The sequence below is a fragment of the Danio aesculapii genome, chromosome 22 (assembly GCF_903798145.1).
Source record: "Danio aesculapii chromosome 22, fDanAes4.1, whole genome shotgun sequence".
Classification (NCBI taxonomy): domain Eukaryota; kingdom Metazoa; phylum Chordata; class Actinopteri; order Cypriniformes; family Danionidae; genus Danio; species Danio aesculapii.
In genome coordinates, this window is record NC_079456.1 from 3,983,466 (window position 1) to 4,004,600 (window position 21,135).

Here is a 21,135-nt window from a genome sequence, read left to right on the forward strand (position 1 = left end):
ATGGATATTGTTCGGTAATTTTAGGACAAGGTTTTGATCCACTTCAAATGTTGACTACTGTATGTATCCGAGTGACTCGAAGTAATGCCATTTAATCACATTTCATGGCAATATATTTTCTAGCATATTTTATATTTATAATCAATTATATATTTATAATTTTATATTTATATTACCTATTTCTTAATTCAAGCTTTCACAAGAAAAAAATACTGTGCTACTGCTGTTGATCTGAAGGATTGTCCAAAAAACGTCTGTCAGAGATGGATGTCTCACAAAAAAAGCGGTAAGACTGTGATTGTTTCCTGTTTAATAAACATTTCAGGTCTCTCAAGTTTGTCCTGTTAAACAGCAGTTCAGTGTCAAGGCTTTCTATTTCTGACAGGTGAGCTAAGATTAAAGATGGCACCTCAAAACTCTGCTTGTGTGTCATTTTGTGTGTAAATGTATGTTTTTGACCATGGTTTTCCATGTTTGACGGCATTTCGAATGAGATATTAGCATTGTAGTAAGCAAATGCTCCCTTTATCACCAAAAGCCTCTTTAGTTTATTACACTCCAAGTGAGGAAACAAGTCAGCAGACTAAACTTTTGGATTCAGCCACGAACCACAGTTTGCGCTTCCCATTCAAACATCAGACTGCATGAAGCATGTATGAAATCAGTCCGCTGGCTATTGGGTGATTCCGTACAGACTAGTCCTAATGTAAACCATGCACACCCACTCAGTGAGCAGCGGTGCCAAATAAAAGAAGCTTTACCTCTGCAATGTTTTAAAGTTGGTTTGACTTTCAAACAAGAAATAGTTCTAACATACACAACTCATTGTCCAGGTAAATCAGTTATATTATATGCATAATACCAGAGCCGGCCCAAGGCATAAGCGAACTAAGCGGCTGCTTAGGGCCCCGTGGCCACCAGGGGGCCCCCAAGAATGGATGAGATGACTGAGTGACTTTCGTTTTTGTTTTAGTTTGCTGTGGATTAGGGGTGGGACCAATATATGGCCATTTATCGTGTTATTTCCGGCCGCGATACATACTCTGGCGCCAAGACATTTATCTAAATTTACAAGAGATCTGAATTAATTACGTTTTTCACACCTGACTGCAGCAGATAACCGTTTTAGCTACAGTACACCCTGCGGCCACCAGGTGGCGCTTGCCGTAATGGCGGACCATCAGACATAAACCAGCGTCATGTAAACCACTGTCAGTTGAGCCATTGCAATGGTGAAAATCTCAGGCATACGGACACCTTCTTTTGTCCTAGCTGGGTCAAGGTATTTGTGTGTTTCAGACACCCAGCTCCCCCGAATTTTCCACTAGTTTCTTCCTCACAGATGCGCTTTCACTTCGCTATATCGCTCGCGCGTGCCCGCAGTCAGTGCTCTTCATACAGGAATATGTGCTTAAACTTCTAACTCCGCCATACCGGGCGAATAATCAAGGATTGACGATGATTTGTCATAATGTTTGCACCAAGGGGGCCCCAAATAAAATCCTGCTTAGGGCCCCCTGAAGACTTGGGCCGGCCCTGCATAATACCAATATAGGCCTCTGGTGGATTTACACAAGATTGGCGCTTTACTTTACATCCACTCTTGACTTGCTGTAAATGACCTGACTGAATAACGAACAGTAAGTGGCACCAATGAGACACTGCTGCAACATGATAGTGTTTTGACCCACCATGCATGGCAGAATACATTTTATAGGGAAAAAATAATAACAGATTTTCAAGTAAAATAACTTGTCAACAATTACTTGCAATGGAATGGACCTTGAATTGCTTTATCTTCTCTGTCTTTAGGCGTTTTGGTCCTGCTGCAGATCAAGCCAGTCAGGCTGTGAGTAAATTTCAGGGTAAAAACCCGTCACTGCTGAGAGAACTGAATCTGAGCGGTCAAACACTAGCAAACTCACAAGTGAATGATCTCGCTAAGCTGCTGCGGGATAAACACAGTCGGATCAACACACTCACGTGAGTCTTACATCATTCAACATGTTACAGCATTACTACTAGAAACTTTAAAGTAGAAAACAGCACGCCCACAACAATGTGAAATATATTAGGCCAAAAAATTCGCGTTGATGGTTAATGGGTCAATAATTATTTCATTTACAGTAGAGAGAATATATTGTGTTTCTTCCAGAGCTCTCTGATACTTTTGCACCAGACACTTTCTTAAATTACTCCATATCTCTAAGAAACAGCATTGTGCATTTCTGAAGTGTGCCTCACAGAGGTGAGTGGGTATGACAAACCACCTGTAGACACACTCTCTTCTCTCCGTATGCACCAGACACTTTACTTAAACTCCATCTTACAAGGACTCAATAAGGAAAACACTGTTTACCCGTGAATGTACCACAAATCATGTAACACACTTGATTTTTTTTTGCACAATGCCTTGCGCAGTATTGTTCTTTCTTATGTAAAAGCCCCCTACTCAATATTTCAGTTGGAAGTACATCAACATACTGAATTAAAAGTATTAGCAACTTTGATTTAACGCAGACTTTATAATGACCATTACAAAATGTGGGTCCCATGACCAAACCAGTTGAGAAACACTGCTTTAAATGTCTTTTCTGTCTTCAGTCTGTGTGTTTGCAGTATTAAAGAGGAACAGTGTGTATTTCTGACTTCAGCTCTGAAATCAAACCCATCACACCTGAGAGAACTGAACCTGACTGGGAATCAGATACAAAACACAGGATTGAATCACTTTTGTGATATTCTGAAGAATTCACAATGTAAACTGGAGAGACTGAGGTGAGAAACCTTTACATACTGAAACAGTATAGCTCTCATGTTATTTTCCCCCATTTTGAGCTATATTATTTGAGTTTTAATATATATGAGGGGAGTTACAGTACGTTACACTGAAGTCACGGTTCGGTACGAGGTTCAGGCTACAATTGCTTGCTTTTTTAGTTCATTTTGAGTGTTGAAAAGTAGAATTGAAAAGCTACATGTGATGCAAAAATACATGAATGTACATCGAAAACTATGCCAACTTCGCAAACGTCTTATTCTGTTTCTCATTCCCGCTTACATTTTTTTTCATTTACATTTTTGTTCATTCTATAGTCAGATGGCTAGAATAGCATGCCTTCTTGGTCATTAATCCTTAAAGATGAAGCATTTTTATATAACCCTATAATGATTTTAGAACATGTCATTATCACAACACAATAAAATACTCGGTATCATTTTATTTTGATGGTCATTTTGTTGAATTTAAGTTACATTGCATCAACATGCCAACTAATCCTCTTTATTATTATATGTAGACTGTTCGGTTGAGTTTAGGGTAAGTGTAAGTTGAAATGTGCGTGCAAAGTTTCCTATAGTCAGTTAAGGCCTTGTAGCGCTGCCACATAATTGAGTTATGTTGACTGTAAAATTCATTAAATGTGTGAATAGGCCATGCGGTTAAGCATACTCAAACTTTTGTAGCCCAAATATATAATTGAGTAATGGCCTTATTTTACAGTCTTTATTTTGAAGTGATGAGGGGAGGTGAATGTGTCTAGTCTATTTCCTGTTCTAACTGTTGCCGTTTTTTTTTATATATATACACATTTACATAACATACACACCACAAGGGGGAGATAGTGGGCACATGGACACTGCTCAGTGTGTCATCTGAAGAAGCCAGAGGAGCACATGGAGTAGGAGTTTGCCAAATCTACCTGGCATTTTTTCTTGACTTTTGGACTTTGGACTTTGTACACGCACACGCACACACACACAGACAGACAGACACAGACACACACACACACACACACACACACACACAGGGATTCACCATTTTTGTATTGTGTTATTGTATGAATGTTGTTTGTTTTTATGTTTGATTGTAAGGACATTTTCAGAGGACTGTGTAATTATAATACATAAAGTATCCTTTATCAATCCATGATAAAATTTGAAAACAGGAACTAGAGAATTGAACCATTTTTTAAATTTTTATTCTTGTGTATCACGTTGATTTAAAGACGAGCGTTACAGCCTTGTTTACACTAATACGTTTTCATTTTAAAACGCATACGTTTTGCTACGGTTACGCCATCCGTCCACACTACGCCGGAGTTTTCGAGTGCTGAAAACGGAGCGTTTTAAAAATGCTGAAGAGGCCGTTTTCATTTAAAATGCTGCTGCTCCGTCTCAGTGTGGATGGGGGAAAACAGAGACATCTGAGAATGGAGGCGGGGCTGCAGACATTCACCTCTCTGATTGGGGCTTTTTCCTCAATATTAAGTGCACACAGTTCAGTCCTGCATCCTCTCATTGTAAGTTCAGACTTTGCAAGTTTCATATGGAAAACAAACTCCCGAGGACACGTCGGGTTAATCTTTAAAGGAACAGTGTACTTTATAAGCTCTTTCACATCACCCTGGCTATGATGTTTCACTATCTTAACAATAAAATAAAAGCATGATATAAGGAACTGCCTATTTTGATATTAGCAACCTAACAGACACTAAAAATGTTGAGGCGTCGTGTTGGTACATATTTATATGACCGTCATCTTTATGCGTATTTATAACAAAACTGAGCCTAATATAACATAACTGCCTCCATTCATTTTCATTGAAAATAAGAAACATATCCTCTCTTTTGCTGAATATTAGTTTTAATAATCAATAATGGCCATTATAAAAGTTTAACGCACAATAAGTTTATACTATATAGGAAAGCGATGAGTCAAATGTGGAGAATAAGTGTACGTGGTTATATAAATTAATATATTAACTTATCTTTGCGCTCAGCTAAAACACGTTACCTGAGAACAAGTGATAGATTTAAAAGACCAAAGTCGGGGAATATGTCATCAGATATTGACAACAAGATGAATTAAATATCCCGTTTAACAAATATAGTGAGATTAGATCCAGCGGTAGATTCTTGATGAGCAGTCTGATGTGCACAGCTCTCATTACTGCAGTGCATGCCAGAGTGTGTGTGTGTGGTCACGTGATGTGCGTTTTCAGTGTTGTAGTGTGGACGGAGAGTAGATGAAACGCTGCCAGAGTGGACGCAGATTGCTTTCATTCATGCTGTTTTTAACCTAATACAAATTGTTGTAAAAGGGGCCCAAATGTCAGTATCAGTAGATATTAAGCACATAGTCTGCTAATACTCCAATAAGTGAAGTTTAATTTTAAACTAATTTCGAGAGGAGCATGTGCTCATGATTGACCCAGCTGGTCCACATTAGCTAATCATCCTCCAATCAAAGGATCCCAAGTCACTATATATCCTCATTTCCTCTCTACAACTATCTTCGTCTGGAAGAAACCCCCCTCCTCAACTTCTTCCACTTTTATCCAGAATGGGCGGCACGGTGGCCCAGTGACTAGCACTGTTGCCTCACAGCAAGAATACCAATGGCTTTGGGTCTTTACTGGGCCATCTGGTGTTTCTGTGCGGAGTTTGCATGTTCTCCCCGTGTCCGCATGGGTTTCCCCCGGGTTCCCCGGTTTCCTCCCACCATCCAAATGTGCTCTATATTATAGATTCAAGAGTTCACACTTAGATATTGTTTGACAACTGTTAGCAGGTTTGGCATGCTGTCCCGGGAGAGAACCTTGAGCTCGGAGATAGGTGAGCCCAGGGCTCCCGCCTGGTCCATAGAGCATATGAGGGGAGAACAAGATCAGGTGGTTCTCGAGAGCTCCCCGTGGTAAAAGAAAAAAGCAGGAGAAGGGGTGGATGGGGGGTTTCTTCGGAAAACGAAGATAAGAGAGTAGTTCTAGCTAGGCTACTTATAGTGAGTTGGAGTTAATCTGATTGGCTAACTAGTGAATGTAGATGAGTGGCCAGCTGCAGTCAATCATATCACGTGCTCCTCTCGAAATTAGTTTGAAAACTTCACTAAAATAAGCCTAAATCTTTTTTCTAATGTCTTACTCTCAGGAAGTTCACCTTGGCCTTAGCAGCGGGGGAGTTTCAGATCAACCAGAGCTCAGTCTCCCCTCGCCCTGTGAAAAGAGGGAGCCCTGGGCTCGAGGATCCCTTGAGCTCAGGGCTCTCTCCCAGGACAGCACGCCAAACAAGCTATGTATAAATCGTGAGCTAAGTGTGAACTCTTGAAGAGGTAATTGAAGCTGCAATGCAACTTTTAGTCAACAAAATGTGCAATAGGGACCATCAAAATAAAGTCTTACCAAATACTCTAGTCAATAAATAGAAAACATTTATACTGTATACACAGTTTTTATCAGCCCCACACAACAATATTAATTTCCCAGCAGCCACAGGATGTCAACATGATGTCAAATTGACGTTGTACACCAACATGGTGGGGATGTTGTACTTTGATGAAAATCGGGTTGACATCTGAACCCAACGTCAAGGTCCAACTTCCAACCTAAAATCAACCAAATATCAACATCTAATGAGGTTACAACTTGACATTGCGTGGACATTACCAATATGACATCTATCGGATGTTGGATTTTGGTTAGCATATCTGATGAATAAATGTCAGTATTTGACGTCAGTATAGGTTTAAGATGTTGCCTCAACATTGAATTTTGGTCACTTACCAGCACAACCTAAAATCAACCAAATATCAACGTTGTTTGACGTCATTGTTGGACATTACAATAACGTTGTCCTTAGATGCTGGCTAAACATTTTATTTTACTCACCTGACATCACAACCTAAATCTAATATTAATGTCTTATGATGTTGTGTGCCTGCTGGGTTTGACAATTTTCATTTGGGCTGTGTTCAGGGCACTGCCGTAATCGATCATTGTCTTGTGAGATTTTCACACCTCACATATCATCTCTGTTAAATTAACATTTAAAATGTATTTCTAGTGTTTCTACTATTTTATAGCCTCTTGTTCTCTCGTTGTACAGATGGAGATACAGTTTCATGACATATGAAGGTTGTTCTGCTGTGACTTCAGCTCTGAATTTAAACCCGTCACACCTGAGAGAGCTGAACCTCAGTGGGAATAATCTAGAAGACTCTGGAGTGAAAAACCTCAGTGATTTCCTGATGAACCCACAATGCAGACTGGAGAAACTACTGTTAGTATCACTTTACACTGCAGCAGTTACTGAGAGTTTAATTTGGAGTGTGCTGTTATCATAAGCTATGCGTACATATATCACATGTGCATCAGTAGAGGAAACACATTTAACTCTGAAGCATGATAAACTGAAGCATGATAAACATTGGTTAATATGCTGAAATCTAAAACAGGCTGAAATCAAATCTTTTTTGCTAGTTTCAACCCGGCGCATTTTTCATTTTCAGCTCCTGTGCTTTGTTGTTTGAACAGCAAATGCAAACTGGGAAACGAAAAGGAGGTGTGTTCAGGCGCATTGCTGGCCTGTTGCTATAGTGAGGAACTGAAATAGACCATGCCATTGAGCAACTAAAACCTGCTCTAAAAATGTTAGCAACAATAGCCTATGCAAGTCCAAAACTAACATACACCTTGCTTATTCCACACACAGGGATACACAGCAGCACACACATATCTTTAAATATGAAAAATTAAAGGATTACACTGTAAAGAATACTCTTGTCTACAAGGCAAGGCAAGATGTTGACGTTTGTTTACTGAACTAATTTAATGTGCTGAATTCCCTTACTATGAGAATGTATTACTTCATTCTTTCAGTCTACACCAGGGGTGTCCAAACTCAATCCTGGAGGGCCGATGTCCTGCATAGTTTAATTAAATTCAATTCATCTTCATTTCTTTAGCGCTTTTACAATGTGGATTGTGTAAAAGCAGCTTAACATAGACGTTCTAGTTGATTGAAACTGTGTCAGTCCAGTTTTCAGAGTTGAAGTTCAGTTTAGCTCAGTTCAGTGTGGTTTTATATTCACTGCTGAGAGTCCAAACGCTGAAGAGCAAATCCATCAATGCGCAGCTCTACAAGTCCCGAACCATGCAAGCCAGTGGTGACAGCAGCGAGGAACAAACTTCACCAATTGGCGAAAGTGAAGGATAAAAACCTCTAGAGAAACCAGGCTCAGTTGGGCACGACCATTTCTGCTATGACCAAACATCTTGTGTAGAACTGCAGTCTAGGCACTGGAGGCTGGAGAACGCTGGACGTCAGCGAAGACTCGGTGGTCCCTGGAGTGTCAGGAATCAGACGCATGGTCTCTACTCTTCCATGACCACCACAGCAGCTGCTCAGGATACGGCCTGGTCCAGGATTGTGGAAACCTTTGAATCATCTCTTCACAGGTCTTGGATCGCATCAGTGGCACTGCATAATCACTGGGGGCCTCAGGATGAGGAACCAAGGAACCAAGGGTTTTTCCACATGCAGCTTCCTTGTATGAGACAGGGCAACATCTTAGTGTTAATCACCATCTAAGAAATTCAGGACTCTTAAATCCCAAACACATAATGGAGCCTGTTACTAAATGATGGGCTGCGTCCGAAATCGCATACTTCCATAGTATATAGTACGCTAAAATCAGTATGCAAGCCGATGCGCAGCTCCACAAGTCCTAAACCAAGGAAGCCAGTGGCAACAGTGGTCAGTTTAGCTCCAACTTCCTTCAACACACCTGCCTGGAACCTAGTAAGAGCTTGATTAGCTGGTTTAGGTGTTTTAAATCGAGGTTTTGGAACTAAAATCTGCAGGACACCGGCCCTCCAGGAATGACTTTGAGCACCCCTGGTTTAGGCCTTGTACACATGAACATGGGTATTTTAAAAACCGCACTTTTCTATGTGGTTTCACTGTTTGTCCACACGAGTATTGGGTAACTGAAACCAAACCTTTCTGAAAACTCCAACCAGGGGGAAGATTTTCCAAAACTTGGGTACAATGTGGTTATGTGGATGCTACAACCAGAGTTTTTGTCTCATGATGTCGGTGTGTGCGCTGTTTTCTCCTTTCGAATTGGACCGCTGGGTTCGCACTGAATGCAGAAAACTCAAATTTCGCAAAGCCAACGTATCACGTATTCTGTATTGTTTGACAACTGGATGGTATTATACCTCTGTTTTCATGTTTGCATTGACTTGTATGCAATTTATTCATGAAAATACAAGGAAAAAGCAAGGAAAACTCTGTTTATAAAAATACTCCTGTGCGTGTGGACATGGCCTTACACAAACATATTGAACCATGTGTGCCTGTGTGTTTATTCATTGAACATTTCTTCGAGCAGCCATTAAACAAATCACATATAATGAATGTTTAAATATGCTGTCTTCTATCTGATTAAATTCGCCGTGCTCAGCCCTAAATTTGACATGCACCAGAACAGTGGCGTTGTAGCGTTGCCAGCAGCATTGAGCGCAGATGTAACACCGTAGTGGAAAAGTACCATTAAAGGGAATGAGAGATTGAGAGACTCTGGTTGGTTTTATGCACATTATGTCCAAAACACACCCATAACTCACTAAGAGAATAACCATAAACCTTTTTAGACTATGCGCTTGGTACACCGACTATTTTTCCCATCCTTAAAATAGCCAAAGTGAATTCGGACACACCTTACATTGTACCTGCACCATGATCTTCAAATAGAGCCGCTAGTATTTTCTCCTTCTGTCTTCAGTGTGTGTGGATGCAGTATTACAGAGGAACAGTGTGCCATTCTGACTTCAGCTCTGAATTCAAACCCATCACACCTGAGAGAGCTGAACCTGAGCTGGAATAATCTGGGAGACTCTGGAGTGAAAAACCTCAGTGATTTCCTGATGAACCCACAATGCAGACTGGAGAAACTACAGTTAGTATCACTTTACATTGAGGGAGTTACTTTAAGATTAAGGTGTTAATGTTACAATTGTGAAACATCGTAGCTGTAATACTTTTATATGGTCAGATCTGACAGAGGCAAGCTAAATATGACAAGCGCCAAACGGCTGAAAAGATATTACTTGTGGATAATTATTTGTGAAGGATTAAACTCCATCATCAATCTCATTCATTGTCTTCTCTCCTTCTCCTTTCAGTCTCTGTGTTTGCGGTATTACAGAAGAACAGTGCATCATCCTAAATTCAGCTCTGAAATCAAACCCATCACACCTGAGAGAACTGAACCTCACTGGGAACCAAATGGAAAACACCGGATTGAATCACATTTGTGATATATTGAAGAATTCACAATTAAAACTACAGAGACCAAAGTAAGGATTATGGAAATACAAAGCTGCCACAATGATAATTATATACTTAAACAAACAAGCTATAAAACAAATGTGCAGGTTACTGAAGTAGATTCATAAAAGCATTATAAAAACAGCTGCAAAGTCTTTTTACATTCAGAAGTAGTGCTGCAGTATATGTGAATTTTTTGCGATGTATATTCAACACAGGCTCATTGCGGATACGTATCCAGGTCTACATTTCTGGGCGGAGCGAAATACGTAACCTTAGGTACGTCTGCTCGCAGGTTTTGCAAATCCACCAGAGGCCGCTGTGTATGCTTTTTGATGATCACAAATTCCTCTCGCATAAATCCACCAGAGGGCGCATTATACACTTCAACCGCCCAACCGTTTTTGCATTTCCAAAAACCATCGTTAGCAAACTAAGGTTGCAAGTTTTGTCGTTATAAATATAGTTTGTTGATTTGGCGTTTCCTGAATCCGTCGTTCCAACGAACATTCGCAAACTGCGTCTAAAACTTGTATGCTTGCAACGACGCCTCTAGAGCTGTAGTTAGAAGTATAGTTCCTGCTTGTGTTTTATTCCCAGTTATTCGCCCTATGTTCTATTCATTTCGAACGTTGTAAACCCGGAATGATTTAAAAAACAAAACATTAATGTCATCTCTCTTATGTTAATTTTCTTATGTTTTTACAGTTCAGTTTTAGCAATCTTCATATTGATAATTGTGCTCCTTTCTTAGTGCACTTCGAAATCATTTATGCCATTTTGAACGCAGCCGTGGCTCATGACGAAAGCTATAGGTGACCTATGGAAAGCGTAATTTACCTTACGTCTCCCAAGCTTGTGAAAACAAAAATATATAGCATCATTAATGGTTTTAATTCATAATAGCTTAAGCTATTTATTAAGAAATGTATATAAACGTATATAAATGTATATAAACTCCCTTATAGCGTTAGTTTTAAAGACCAAATGCAGCCAGATTTAAATCTGGATCCATAATTTGCGCTTTCCAGAAATGAAGACAGAGGTACATATTCACAATGAGCCTGTGTTTGGTATTTTTAATAAACACTTTGACTGTCAATTCAAGCAAATCAAGCATCTATATGTTACGATACTAATAATGAATATTACTTTTACACTGTAAAAACTTAGCTTACACTTTCAAGAATTAGCATGAGTGACAAAATAAGAAATTCAACTATTATAAAATATTTTCTGAAGACAGATCAGTAAATTTGATGTCCAAAAATTGGACAAACTTCAAAACGTGTTCATTAACTTACGATGGCTGCGATGAGGAGACTTGAGGCAGGAGTAAAAGATCCAAATGCAGCTTCTATGAAGAGTAGTCAGACAGGCAGCGGTGGAATATCAGAAAACACAACAATCGAGTTAATCCAAAGCGTAATATGTGAAAAAAGCAGGAAAAAGAGGATCAGAACTGGTGGCAAAGCATCAAAAATAATACAAACAGTATAAACCAGGGGTGTCCAAACTCGGAATTATTTAAAAAAACTAAACATTAATGTCATCGCTCTTATGTTAATTTTCTTACGTTTTTACAGTTCAGTTTTAGCAATCTTCATATTGATAATTGCGCTCCCTTCTTAGTGCACTTCGAAATCATTTATGCCATTTTGAACACAGCCGTGGCTCATGACGAATGCTATAGGTGACCTATGGAAAGCGTAATTTACCTTACGTCTCCCAAGCTTGTGAAAACAAAAATATATAGCATCATTAATGGTTTTAATTCATAATAGCTTAAGCTATTTATTAAGAAATGTATATGAACTGCTTTGGGTCTATGCTAGAACATTTCTGCAGTGGTTTGAATGTGTCAAAGTTGACTACTAGACTGCTTAAATAGACTACTTAAAATGATATATTTTTAATTTCTTAATACCTATATAAATTAAAACCATTAACGTGATGATTTATATATGAGATTAGAGTACATGTTACTTTTCGTAAGTGGTTGTATGCTTTAGAATAGACTATGGAATATTCTCAATAATATTTGTAAAGGAAACATAGGCCCCATATGTGCTGTTTACATTTATTTCAATAAATATAGAAAACGAGAGCATGTTTGTACCAAAACTAATATTGAAAAAAGTTATGGGGTTTTTCTCTAAAGAAGATGTTACTCCACCCTGTTTAGAGCGTCATTATGGACGTTTTACATTATATCTAGCGTGGTTCAAACGATGGATCTGCGACAAAGGAACTACGGTTTTGGGGAACACTCGTCACTACATCGTTCTTTTCCCAAACGATGCCTCATACTATGATAGTTCAGCCATGGGTTATGTCGTTGTTTGGGACACACACCCCCGTCTCTAAACCCAACCAATAGTGTTTTCAAAAGCAATCTAGAAAAAGAAAAACCATTGTGGTTGCGTGATTTCACCACATTTTCAGCCTGGTGCTTTTATTCACTTATTATTTGCTTTGCTGGACTCGAACCCTGTCCTCACGGTCAACTCCGCTCCGCGTCCCAAGTTCGCGGCGAGATACTGAGCAAACTGGTAACACTGGTAAGCCATTCAAACAGAGGTAAGCAGCCAGCTGGTATCGCTAAAATGAACAGAAGCCATCAGCGCCATCAAACTGCCTCATAGCGTTAGTTTTAAAGACGAAATGCAGCCAGATGTAAATCTGGATCCATAATTTGCGCTTTCCAGAAATGTAGACAGAGGTACATATCCACAATGAGCCTGTGTTTGGTATTTTTAATAAACACTTTGACTTCTCTTATTCACTGTCAATTCAAGCAAATCAAGCATCTATATGTTACGATACTAATAATGAATATCTTGAAAGTACTTTCAAGAATTAGCATGAGTGACAAAATAAGAAATTCAACTATTATAAAATATTTTCTGAAGACAGATCAGTAAATTTGATGTCAAAAAATTGGACAAACTTCAAAACGTGTTCATTAACTTACGATGGCTGCGATGAGGAGACTTGAGGCAGGAATAAAAGATCCAAATGCAGCTTTTATGAAGAGTAGTCAGACAGGCAGCGGTGGAATATCAGCAAACAAAACAATCGAGTTAATCCAAAGCGTAATATGTGAAAAAAGCAGGAAAAAGAGGATCAGAACTGGTGGCAAAGCATCAAAAATAATACAAACAATAATACAAACGGTCCTGAAAGGCCGGTGTCCTGAAGATTTTAGCTCCAACTTGCCTCAACACACCTGGACGGATATATCTAGAAAGTCTAGTAAGAGCTTGCTCAGCTAGCCTAGGTGTGTGTGAGTGGGGTTGGAACTAAACTTTGAAGGACACCAGCCCTAGGACTGAATTAGGACACCCCTGGTATAAATCATCAAAATTTGCTACACTGATCTTGTATTTGATGGAGCCGTTGCAGCATATCAGCAAATTACTTACAGGAAAAAACATGCTTTTAGCAGGAAAATGTTGCATATAATCAATTAATATAACTAACTAATTAATTTAATTTAATGAAGATCAAGTTGTTACGTGTGGTGTGTTTTTGTTCCACCTATCAAATAAGTCCATATGTCTGAAGCATCACTAGTGTTTTGTACTGTCGTTATAGTATATGTCTCTATTTGGAGGCTTCTACTGTCCTCCATTTTCAGTCGCACATGCAGACATTGAGTTAGCATGCATGACACATAAAAACTCAATGTTTTCTGAAGTATAGTTGGCTAATCTGGCAGTAGGCTGGTTATAGAGGGCAAAACAAAGACAGAGATCCTGACACGGAGCGCCCATTTTCAGATAAACAAGATTGTTCACTTTGCATGTTTCCTAAATATCTGCAAACATATTGTGTTTATTATTATTTAGAGCCAAACATACAGCAGCTTTAATATATTAACAAATAAAATATATTAGAGCTTAGCAATACATTTTTTTTTGACATTTAATTTAATTCAACAATTCATTTTGGCATTGTGAATATTTGATTACATTGGTATTTTTAACAATTACTTGCAATGTAATGGATGTTGAATTGCTTTATCTTCTCTGTCTTTAGGCGTTATGGTCCTGCTGCAGATCCAGCCTGTCAGGATGAGAATAAATTTCAGGGTAAAAACCCATCACTGCTGAGAGAACTGAATCTGAGCGGTCAAACACTAAGAGACGCAGAAGTAAAAGAGTTGGACAAGCTGCTACGGGATAAACGCTGTTGGCTTAACACACTCACGTGAGTCTTACATCACTCAACATGTTACATGACTACTACTAGAAACATTAAAGTGTACACTACCTGACAAAAGTCTTGTCGCGGATCCCAGTTGTAAGAGCAACAAATAATAACTTGACTTCTAGCTAAACTGGCAGAAGGTAGATTTTTCAGATGAAAACTGAACTGTTCTTCGCCGGGCGTAAACCCTGTTGTCGTGTTCAACTCTGCTCCACCTCCCAAGTCTGCCGATGTGTGCGGCAAGTCACTAGACAAACAAGTAACAGCAGAAAATCTGTTCACACAATGGTAAGCAGTCCGCTGGTAGCGTGAAAATGAACAGAAGCCATCAGTGGCGTCATACCTTAGCGTTTGTTTTAGAGACGAAATCCAGCCATATGTAGCTCTGGCTACATAATTCGCACTGTTCAGAAATGTAGGCGGGGGTACGTATTCACAATGAGCCCAACACAATCTCACGGCAAATTCGTAACTTTTTGATTTAGTGGCTAATACGTATGAATTCGTACGATATAATTCGTACAATTTAGTACGATCTACTCATCCCCCAATGACGGTTGGGTTTAGGGGTGGGGTTAGGTGCCACGCCTCCTTTTTAAAATCGTACAATTTCGTACGACTGAACTCGTACGAATTAGCCACTAAATTGACAAAACGTGAAATACTTACGTTTTCTCGTGAGATCAGGGTGATGAGTCTGTTTGGTTCTTAGTCCTCCATTTGGAGGGAAAAAAAAATATCTGAACGTCCACTGGAAAATCTGTCGAACAAACAAACACTGCCTTAATGCAGTGATCATGGATCTGAGTCCTTGTTTTTTCTCTTTCTGTCCTCAGTCTGTGTGTTTGCAGTATTACAGAGGAACAGTGTGTCATTCTGACTTCAGCTCTGAAATCAAACCCATCACACCTGAGAGAACTGAACCTCACTGGGAATCAAATAGAGAACACACTGGTGAATCACTTTTGTGATTTGCTGAATGATACACAATGTAAACTGGAGATACTGAGGTGAGAAACAGATTAACCCTCATATTATTTCCCCCTTTTGACCTTCATTAATTAATGAGTTGTCTGAAATAATCTAAATGCTGTTGTCCTCTAAAGCTATAATTTTATATTCTATTTCTTTCATGCATTTCTTCTATTTTATGTCTCCTTCTCTCGTTGTACAGATGGAGATACTGTTTCATGACATATGAAGGTTGTTCTGCTGTGACTTCAGCTCTGAATTCAAACCCGTCACACCTGAGAGAGCTGAACCTCAGTGGGAATAATCTGGGAGACTCTGGAGTGAAAAACCTCAGTGATTTCCTGATGAACCCACGATGCAGACTGGAGAAACTACTGTTAGTATCACTTTACACTGCAGCAGTTACTGAGAGATTAAGGCTGAGTGTTAGGGCCAAACGGAATCTGTGGACATTTCTTGCTATTTCAACGCAGAATTTTGTAAAAAAATCTGATTTCTGTGGGATGATTTTAGGAGTATCATAACCAAAACCTTAATATATGAACTAAAAAGTGATACCTTTTTAACTTTTATTTAATGTTTACAATGCAAATCCAATCAGATCCACTTTATTTGGTAAACAAAGCAAGTCTTCTATATAATATCTCTACTAAAAGACAGAAAATATTACTTTACAAACTGTATTGTACATAAATCAGATGAACATTTTCATATTAGTCAATAATATTACTGTAATTAATTAAAAAACTGAATAAATATAAATTTACACACATTTACACAAGTAAATAAACAGAGTTAATGATGGGCTGGAATTCTGCAGAATTCTGCGCCTGCAGATTCCGTGTGGGCCTAGCTATGGGTTTATACATCACATGTACATCAGTAGAAATAATAGATTTAAGTCTGAAGCATGATAAACTGTGGGCGTAATATTGGTTAATATGCTGAAAAAAAATACTACAGAATAAATAATAAAAATGACAAATTTGAACAGACAAAAACAAAATCAGCACCTGATTTAACTCACACATAGTCCGTCACATAGATCTGAATCCTAGTCTTTTCTCTTTTTGTCTTCAGTGTGTGTGGATGCAGTATTACAGAGGAACAGTGTGTCATTCTGACTTCAGCTCTGAATTCAAACCCATCACACCTGAGAGAACTGAACCTGAGCTGGAATAATCTGGGAGACTCTGGAGTGAAAAACCTCAGTGATTTCCTGATGAACCCACAATGCAGACTGGAGAAACTACAGTTAGTATCACTTTGCACTGAGGGAGTTACTGAGAGAATGTTTATAGCATGGCCTATAGAGGTCGATGCTTCTGGACACTGTTAACATAGGGCTTCCTTTTGGCACATTACAGTTTTCACTGCCATTTGTGGATGTAACTATGTATTGTGGTACTTGACAAAGGTTAGTCAAAGTAGTCCTCAGCCCATGTTGTGATCTGGCTTATAGATGAAGGAGGATTCTTGATGCAGTGGGATCGAAGATCTCGGTTGTTCAGCTTAGGCTTGCGCCCTTGTCCTTTATGAATTTCTCCAGATTCCTTGAATCTTTTAATGAAGTTATGCACTGTTGAAGGTGAAATATCCAAATGTCCTCCGATCTTTCATTGAGGAACATTTTTTTTGAACATTTCAATAATTCATTCATTCATTTTCTTTTCGGCTTAGACGCTTTATTAATCTGGGGTCGCCACAGCAGAATGAACCGCCAATTTATGCAGCATATGTTCTACACAGCGGATGCCCTTCCAGCTGCAACCCATCTTGGGGAAACATCCATACACACTCATACACTACGGACAATTTAGCTTACCCAATTCACCTGTACCACATGTCTTTGGACTGTGGGGAAACCGGAGCACCTGGAGGAAACCCACGCGAACGCAGGGAGAACATGCAAACTCCACACAGAAACGCCAATTAACCTAGCCGAGGCTCAAACCAGCGACCTTCTTGCTGTGAGGCGACAGCACTACCCAATGCGCCACTGTGTCGCCCCTATTTGTTGGCAAATCCTCGGCCCATCTTTGCTCCTAAAGGACTAGACCTTTCTTGGATGCTGCTTTTGTACCAAATCATAATTACTAATCCAGTGGGCCAAAGTCTGTTTCAAGATGGCATTTCCCTCGAAACTCAAGAACAGATGAAGAGCTGCAAGACCTAGCATTTATGGACCACACATGGAGGTTCCAGATATCTGAATGCGGGTGACAGATAGTGCCCACCCCTGGAACAAAAAGTCCTTCCTCAGGCACCGGGGAGAGCTTGCTCTTCTCTCGGTTGACCCGATGTCCCTGTGCATCTCCAATTGGGCTTTAAAATCAGCCAGTTAACAAGATAATTGATGTGGATGTTCGACCACCAGCCGATGAGGTAACAAGGCACCTTTCACAACCTTGGTGAAGAACCAGGGAGACCAAAAGAGCCCAGCAGGTTTTGAAAAATCACTCCATACCTGCGTGGTGGCCATTACAGGATTCTTACTCCACTTTCCCTACTGTGAAGGGGAGGCAACTAATCTGGAGGCCATAGTCCAAGAGTTAGTCCTAGAATTGACCAAGCTTTGTTCAGACAGTCATGCAGGTGGAAATGATTAAGAGTCAAACTCTTGGATTCTTTTGATGGTCATTTATTCTGTATTGAAGCATCACGATGAAAACGAGAAAATAGACAGATTCTATTGCAGTATGGTTATTAAATACACAAGCAGAAACCAATGCCTCTGTTGTTGCCCAATGAAAACTAGTCTCCTTTTTTTTAAAGAAGACAACTGGCAAATCTGGATTCCACCATTTCCAGCTTCGAAAAGCATGCGGGTAAACAAAGACATTCTTCTCGTGTATCAATAGGCCACAACAAGCTAACAGCTCACACCACATTTTTTTTGTGTGTGTTTTGGCACACTTAGAAACAGAACACTGACAGTCCATGTCTCTGAACAATGACGATATAACAGGTATGACAGAAGAGTCCGCTGAAATTTTCTCATGCATAATAATGAAGTTATCAAGATAATAGTGAACAGGGATTTGATCGAGCCAGATCTCTTTCACAAGTTAAAGTGTAGAAACACTGAAAACTCCCAAGTGTACCTCTCCGCCGACTGCAAGAGAGGGGCGTATCATTAGGTTAAGGTTTGGGGAAGGTGTAGACGTTAGAAACTGTGATGGTTGGGTTAAGATTGCGGAAGGTGTAGACGTTAATAACTGTGATGGTTGGGTTAAGATTGCGGAAGGTGTAGATGTTAATAACTGTGATGGTTGGGTTAAGATTGCGGAAGGTGTAGATGTTAATAACTGTGATGTTTGGGTTAAGGTTTGGGAATGTGTAGATGTTAGTAACTGTGATGGTTGGGTTAAGATTGCGGAAGGTGTAGACGTTAATAACTGTGATGGTTGGGTTAAGGTTTGGGGAAGGTGTTGATGTTAATAACTGTGATGGTTGGGTTAAGGTTTGGGGAAGGTGTAGACGTTAATAACTGTGATGATTAGGTTAAGGTTTGGGGAAGGTGTAGACGTTCGAAACTGTGATGGTTGGGTTAAGGTTGGGGAAGGTGTAGATGTTAGTAACTGTGATGGTTGGGTTAAGGTTGGGGAAGGTGTAGATGTTAATAACTGATGTTTGGGTTAAGGTTGGGGAATGTGTAGATGTTAGTAACTGTGATGGTTGGGTTAAGGTTTGGGGAAGGTGTAGATGTTAATAACTGTGATGATTAGGTTAAGGTTTGGGGAAGGTGTAGACGTTCGAAACTGTGATGGTTGGGTTAAGGTTGGGGAAGGTGTAGACGTTAGAAACTGTGATGGTTGGGTTAAGGTGGGAAGGTGTTGATGTTAATAACTGTGATGGTTGGGTTAAGGTGGGAAGATGTTGATGTTAATAACTGTGATGGTTGGGTTAAGGTTGGGGAAGGTGTTGATGTTAATAACTGATGGCTGGGTTTAGGGTTGGGGAAGGTGTAGACGTTAGTAACTGTGATGATTAGGTTAAGGTTTGGGGAAGGTGTAGACGTTAATAACTGTGATGCTTGGGTTAAGGGTTGGGGAACGTGTAGACGTTAGTAACTGTGATGGTTGGGTTAAGGTTGAGGAAGGTGTTGATGTTAATAACTGTGATGGTTAGGTTAAGGTTTGGGGAAGGTGTAGACGTTAGTAACTGATGATTAGGTTACGGTTTGGGGAAGGTGTTGATGTTAACAACTGTGATGGTTGGGTTAAGGTTGGGGAAGGTGTTGATGTTAATAACTGTGATGGTTGGGGAAGGTGTTGATGTTAATAACTGTGATGGTTGGGTTAAGGTTAGGGAAGATGTTGATGTTAATAACTGATGGCTGGGTTTAGGGTTGGGATAGGTGTAGACGTTAGTAACTGTGATGGTTGGATTAATGTTGGGGTAGGTGGAGAGGTTAATACATGTGATAGTTAGGTTTAGGGTTGTGGTGGGTGTAGACGTTAATAACTGTGATGATTGGGTTTAGGTGTGGAGTAGGTGTAAATGTCTCAGCGACATCTTTGTAACAACGTAAGTTGGACATGTGAGTCTTAATAACTTTACTTCAAGTTACACCCCTTCATGTTACAACCCTGTCTTGCAGTCCACAGACAGACCCTACTCAAAAACCTGATCACTGTATTCGGGTATCATTCAACACTTTTTGAAATGGTGTATTTACCTCATGGTTATGACCTTGCTTTGAATATTTTTTTATGAAGCGGAAGATTGAATTTTCTTGTAACAACACAAAAACAACAAATTTTCACTTTTGTGATTTAGTGAAACTTATATTATGACCTCTCTTAATTGTTTTCTCTTGCTGTGTGTGTTTTAATAAAGATTTGATGTTCTCTCTTCCTGCTGTTAGGTTAAGAGGCAGTTTCATGACATATGAAGGTTGTTCTGCTGTGACTTCAGCTCTGAATTCAAACCCATCACACCTGAGAGAGCTGAACCTCAGTGGGAATAATCTGGGAGACTCTGGAGTGAAAAACCTCAGTGATTTCCTGATGAACCCACGATGCAGACTGGAGAAACTACTGTTAGTATCACTTTACACCGCAGAAATACAGTTTACATACAGTGTATCCTTTATGGCTTGTTTCCATTGACTGGTGCGGTACGGTTCGGTTTGGTACGGGTCACCTTTATCAGGCTTGCGTTTCCACTAACAAGGGTACCCTTTTGGTGGGCGTGGTGTATGACAGAAAGTTTCAGTCGACGTCATTCTCGCTCGAGGAAATGTCTACAATTAAGCTGTACAGGTCACTTACATATCATATGAGAAGCTCTTCTCACAACACAGATGCTTTAAACACATAAATACTTGTGTAGAAATGTTTATTAGTAACTTTTCAATGAACATGAGTTGATTATAACTGCAGATCAATGACAGTGCGAAACAGCCTACTGTAACGTCTGTAATTATATTAAATAACTAAATAAATGAACATATATAAACACATGTGCTCCTTTTTTTCCGGCTTCTCCTTTGTTTTTTCACGCTTCAATCTCGCGTTTGTCAGTGTCTGACAGGATCGGGTTTCAAAAGCACGTCAATAATCAAGCGCAGGTTATTATCATCAGCTCAAGAAGTTTGTTATGTCAGATATAATGTTAGACGCGCGCGAGCGCTAGCAAGAAAGCGAAACCGCTCGCGCCTCAGACTGGCTCGTAAAAAACTACGGGGCACAGGGTAAATCTGCTCTTCTTCTTGGCTTTGTGGCTGTTTTCTTTAAGACGACGACAAGGTTTGTTTGAGCCCGGATCAACTATGGCTCGTTATTATATGTATTTATAATTCCGCTATAATCTCTCGCTGTGTATTTCAAACATGGC

General features: G+C 39.7%; 1 protein-coding gene across 1 annotated transcript in view; it reads left to right on the forward strand.

The window, feature by feature from the left end:
* Positions 1-204: 204 nt before the first annotated feature.
* The window catches only part of LOC130216564 (uncharacterized), a 37,197-nt gene continuing 16,266 nt past the window's right edge, over positions 205-21,135 (forward strand). Inside the window, exons 1-11 of the mRNA XM_056448458.1 lie at positions 205-286; positions 1,813-1,983; positions 2,605-2,778; positions 6,883-7,056; positions 9,566-9,739; positions 9,966-10,139; positions 14,152-14,322; positions 15,159-15,332; positions 15,497-15,670; positions 16,375-16,548; positions 20,165-20,338. Of these exons, the coding sequence (XP_056304433.1) occupies positions 264-286; positions 1,813-1,983; positions 2,605-2,778; positions 6,883-7,056; positions 9,566-9,739; positions 9,966-10,139; positions 14,152-14,322; positions 15,159-15,332; positions 15,497-15,670; positions 16,375-16,548; positions 20,165-20,338 (1,757 nt within the window). The 5' untranslated portion in view covers positions 205-263. The remainder of the gene's footprint in view (positions 287-1,812; positions 1,984-2,604; positions 2,779-6,882; positions 7,057-9,565; positions 9,740-9,965; positions 10,140-14,151; positions 14,323-15,158; positions 15,333-15,496; positions 15,671-16,374; positions 16,549-20,164; positions 20,339-21,135) is intronic.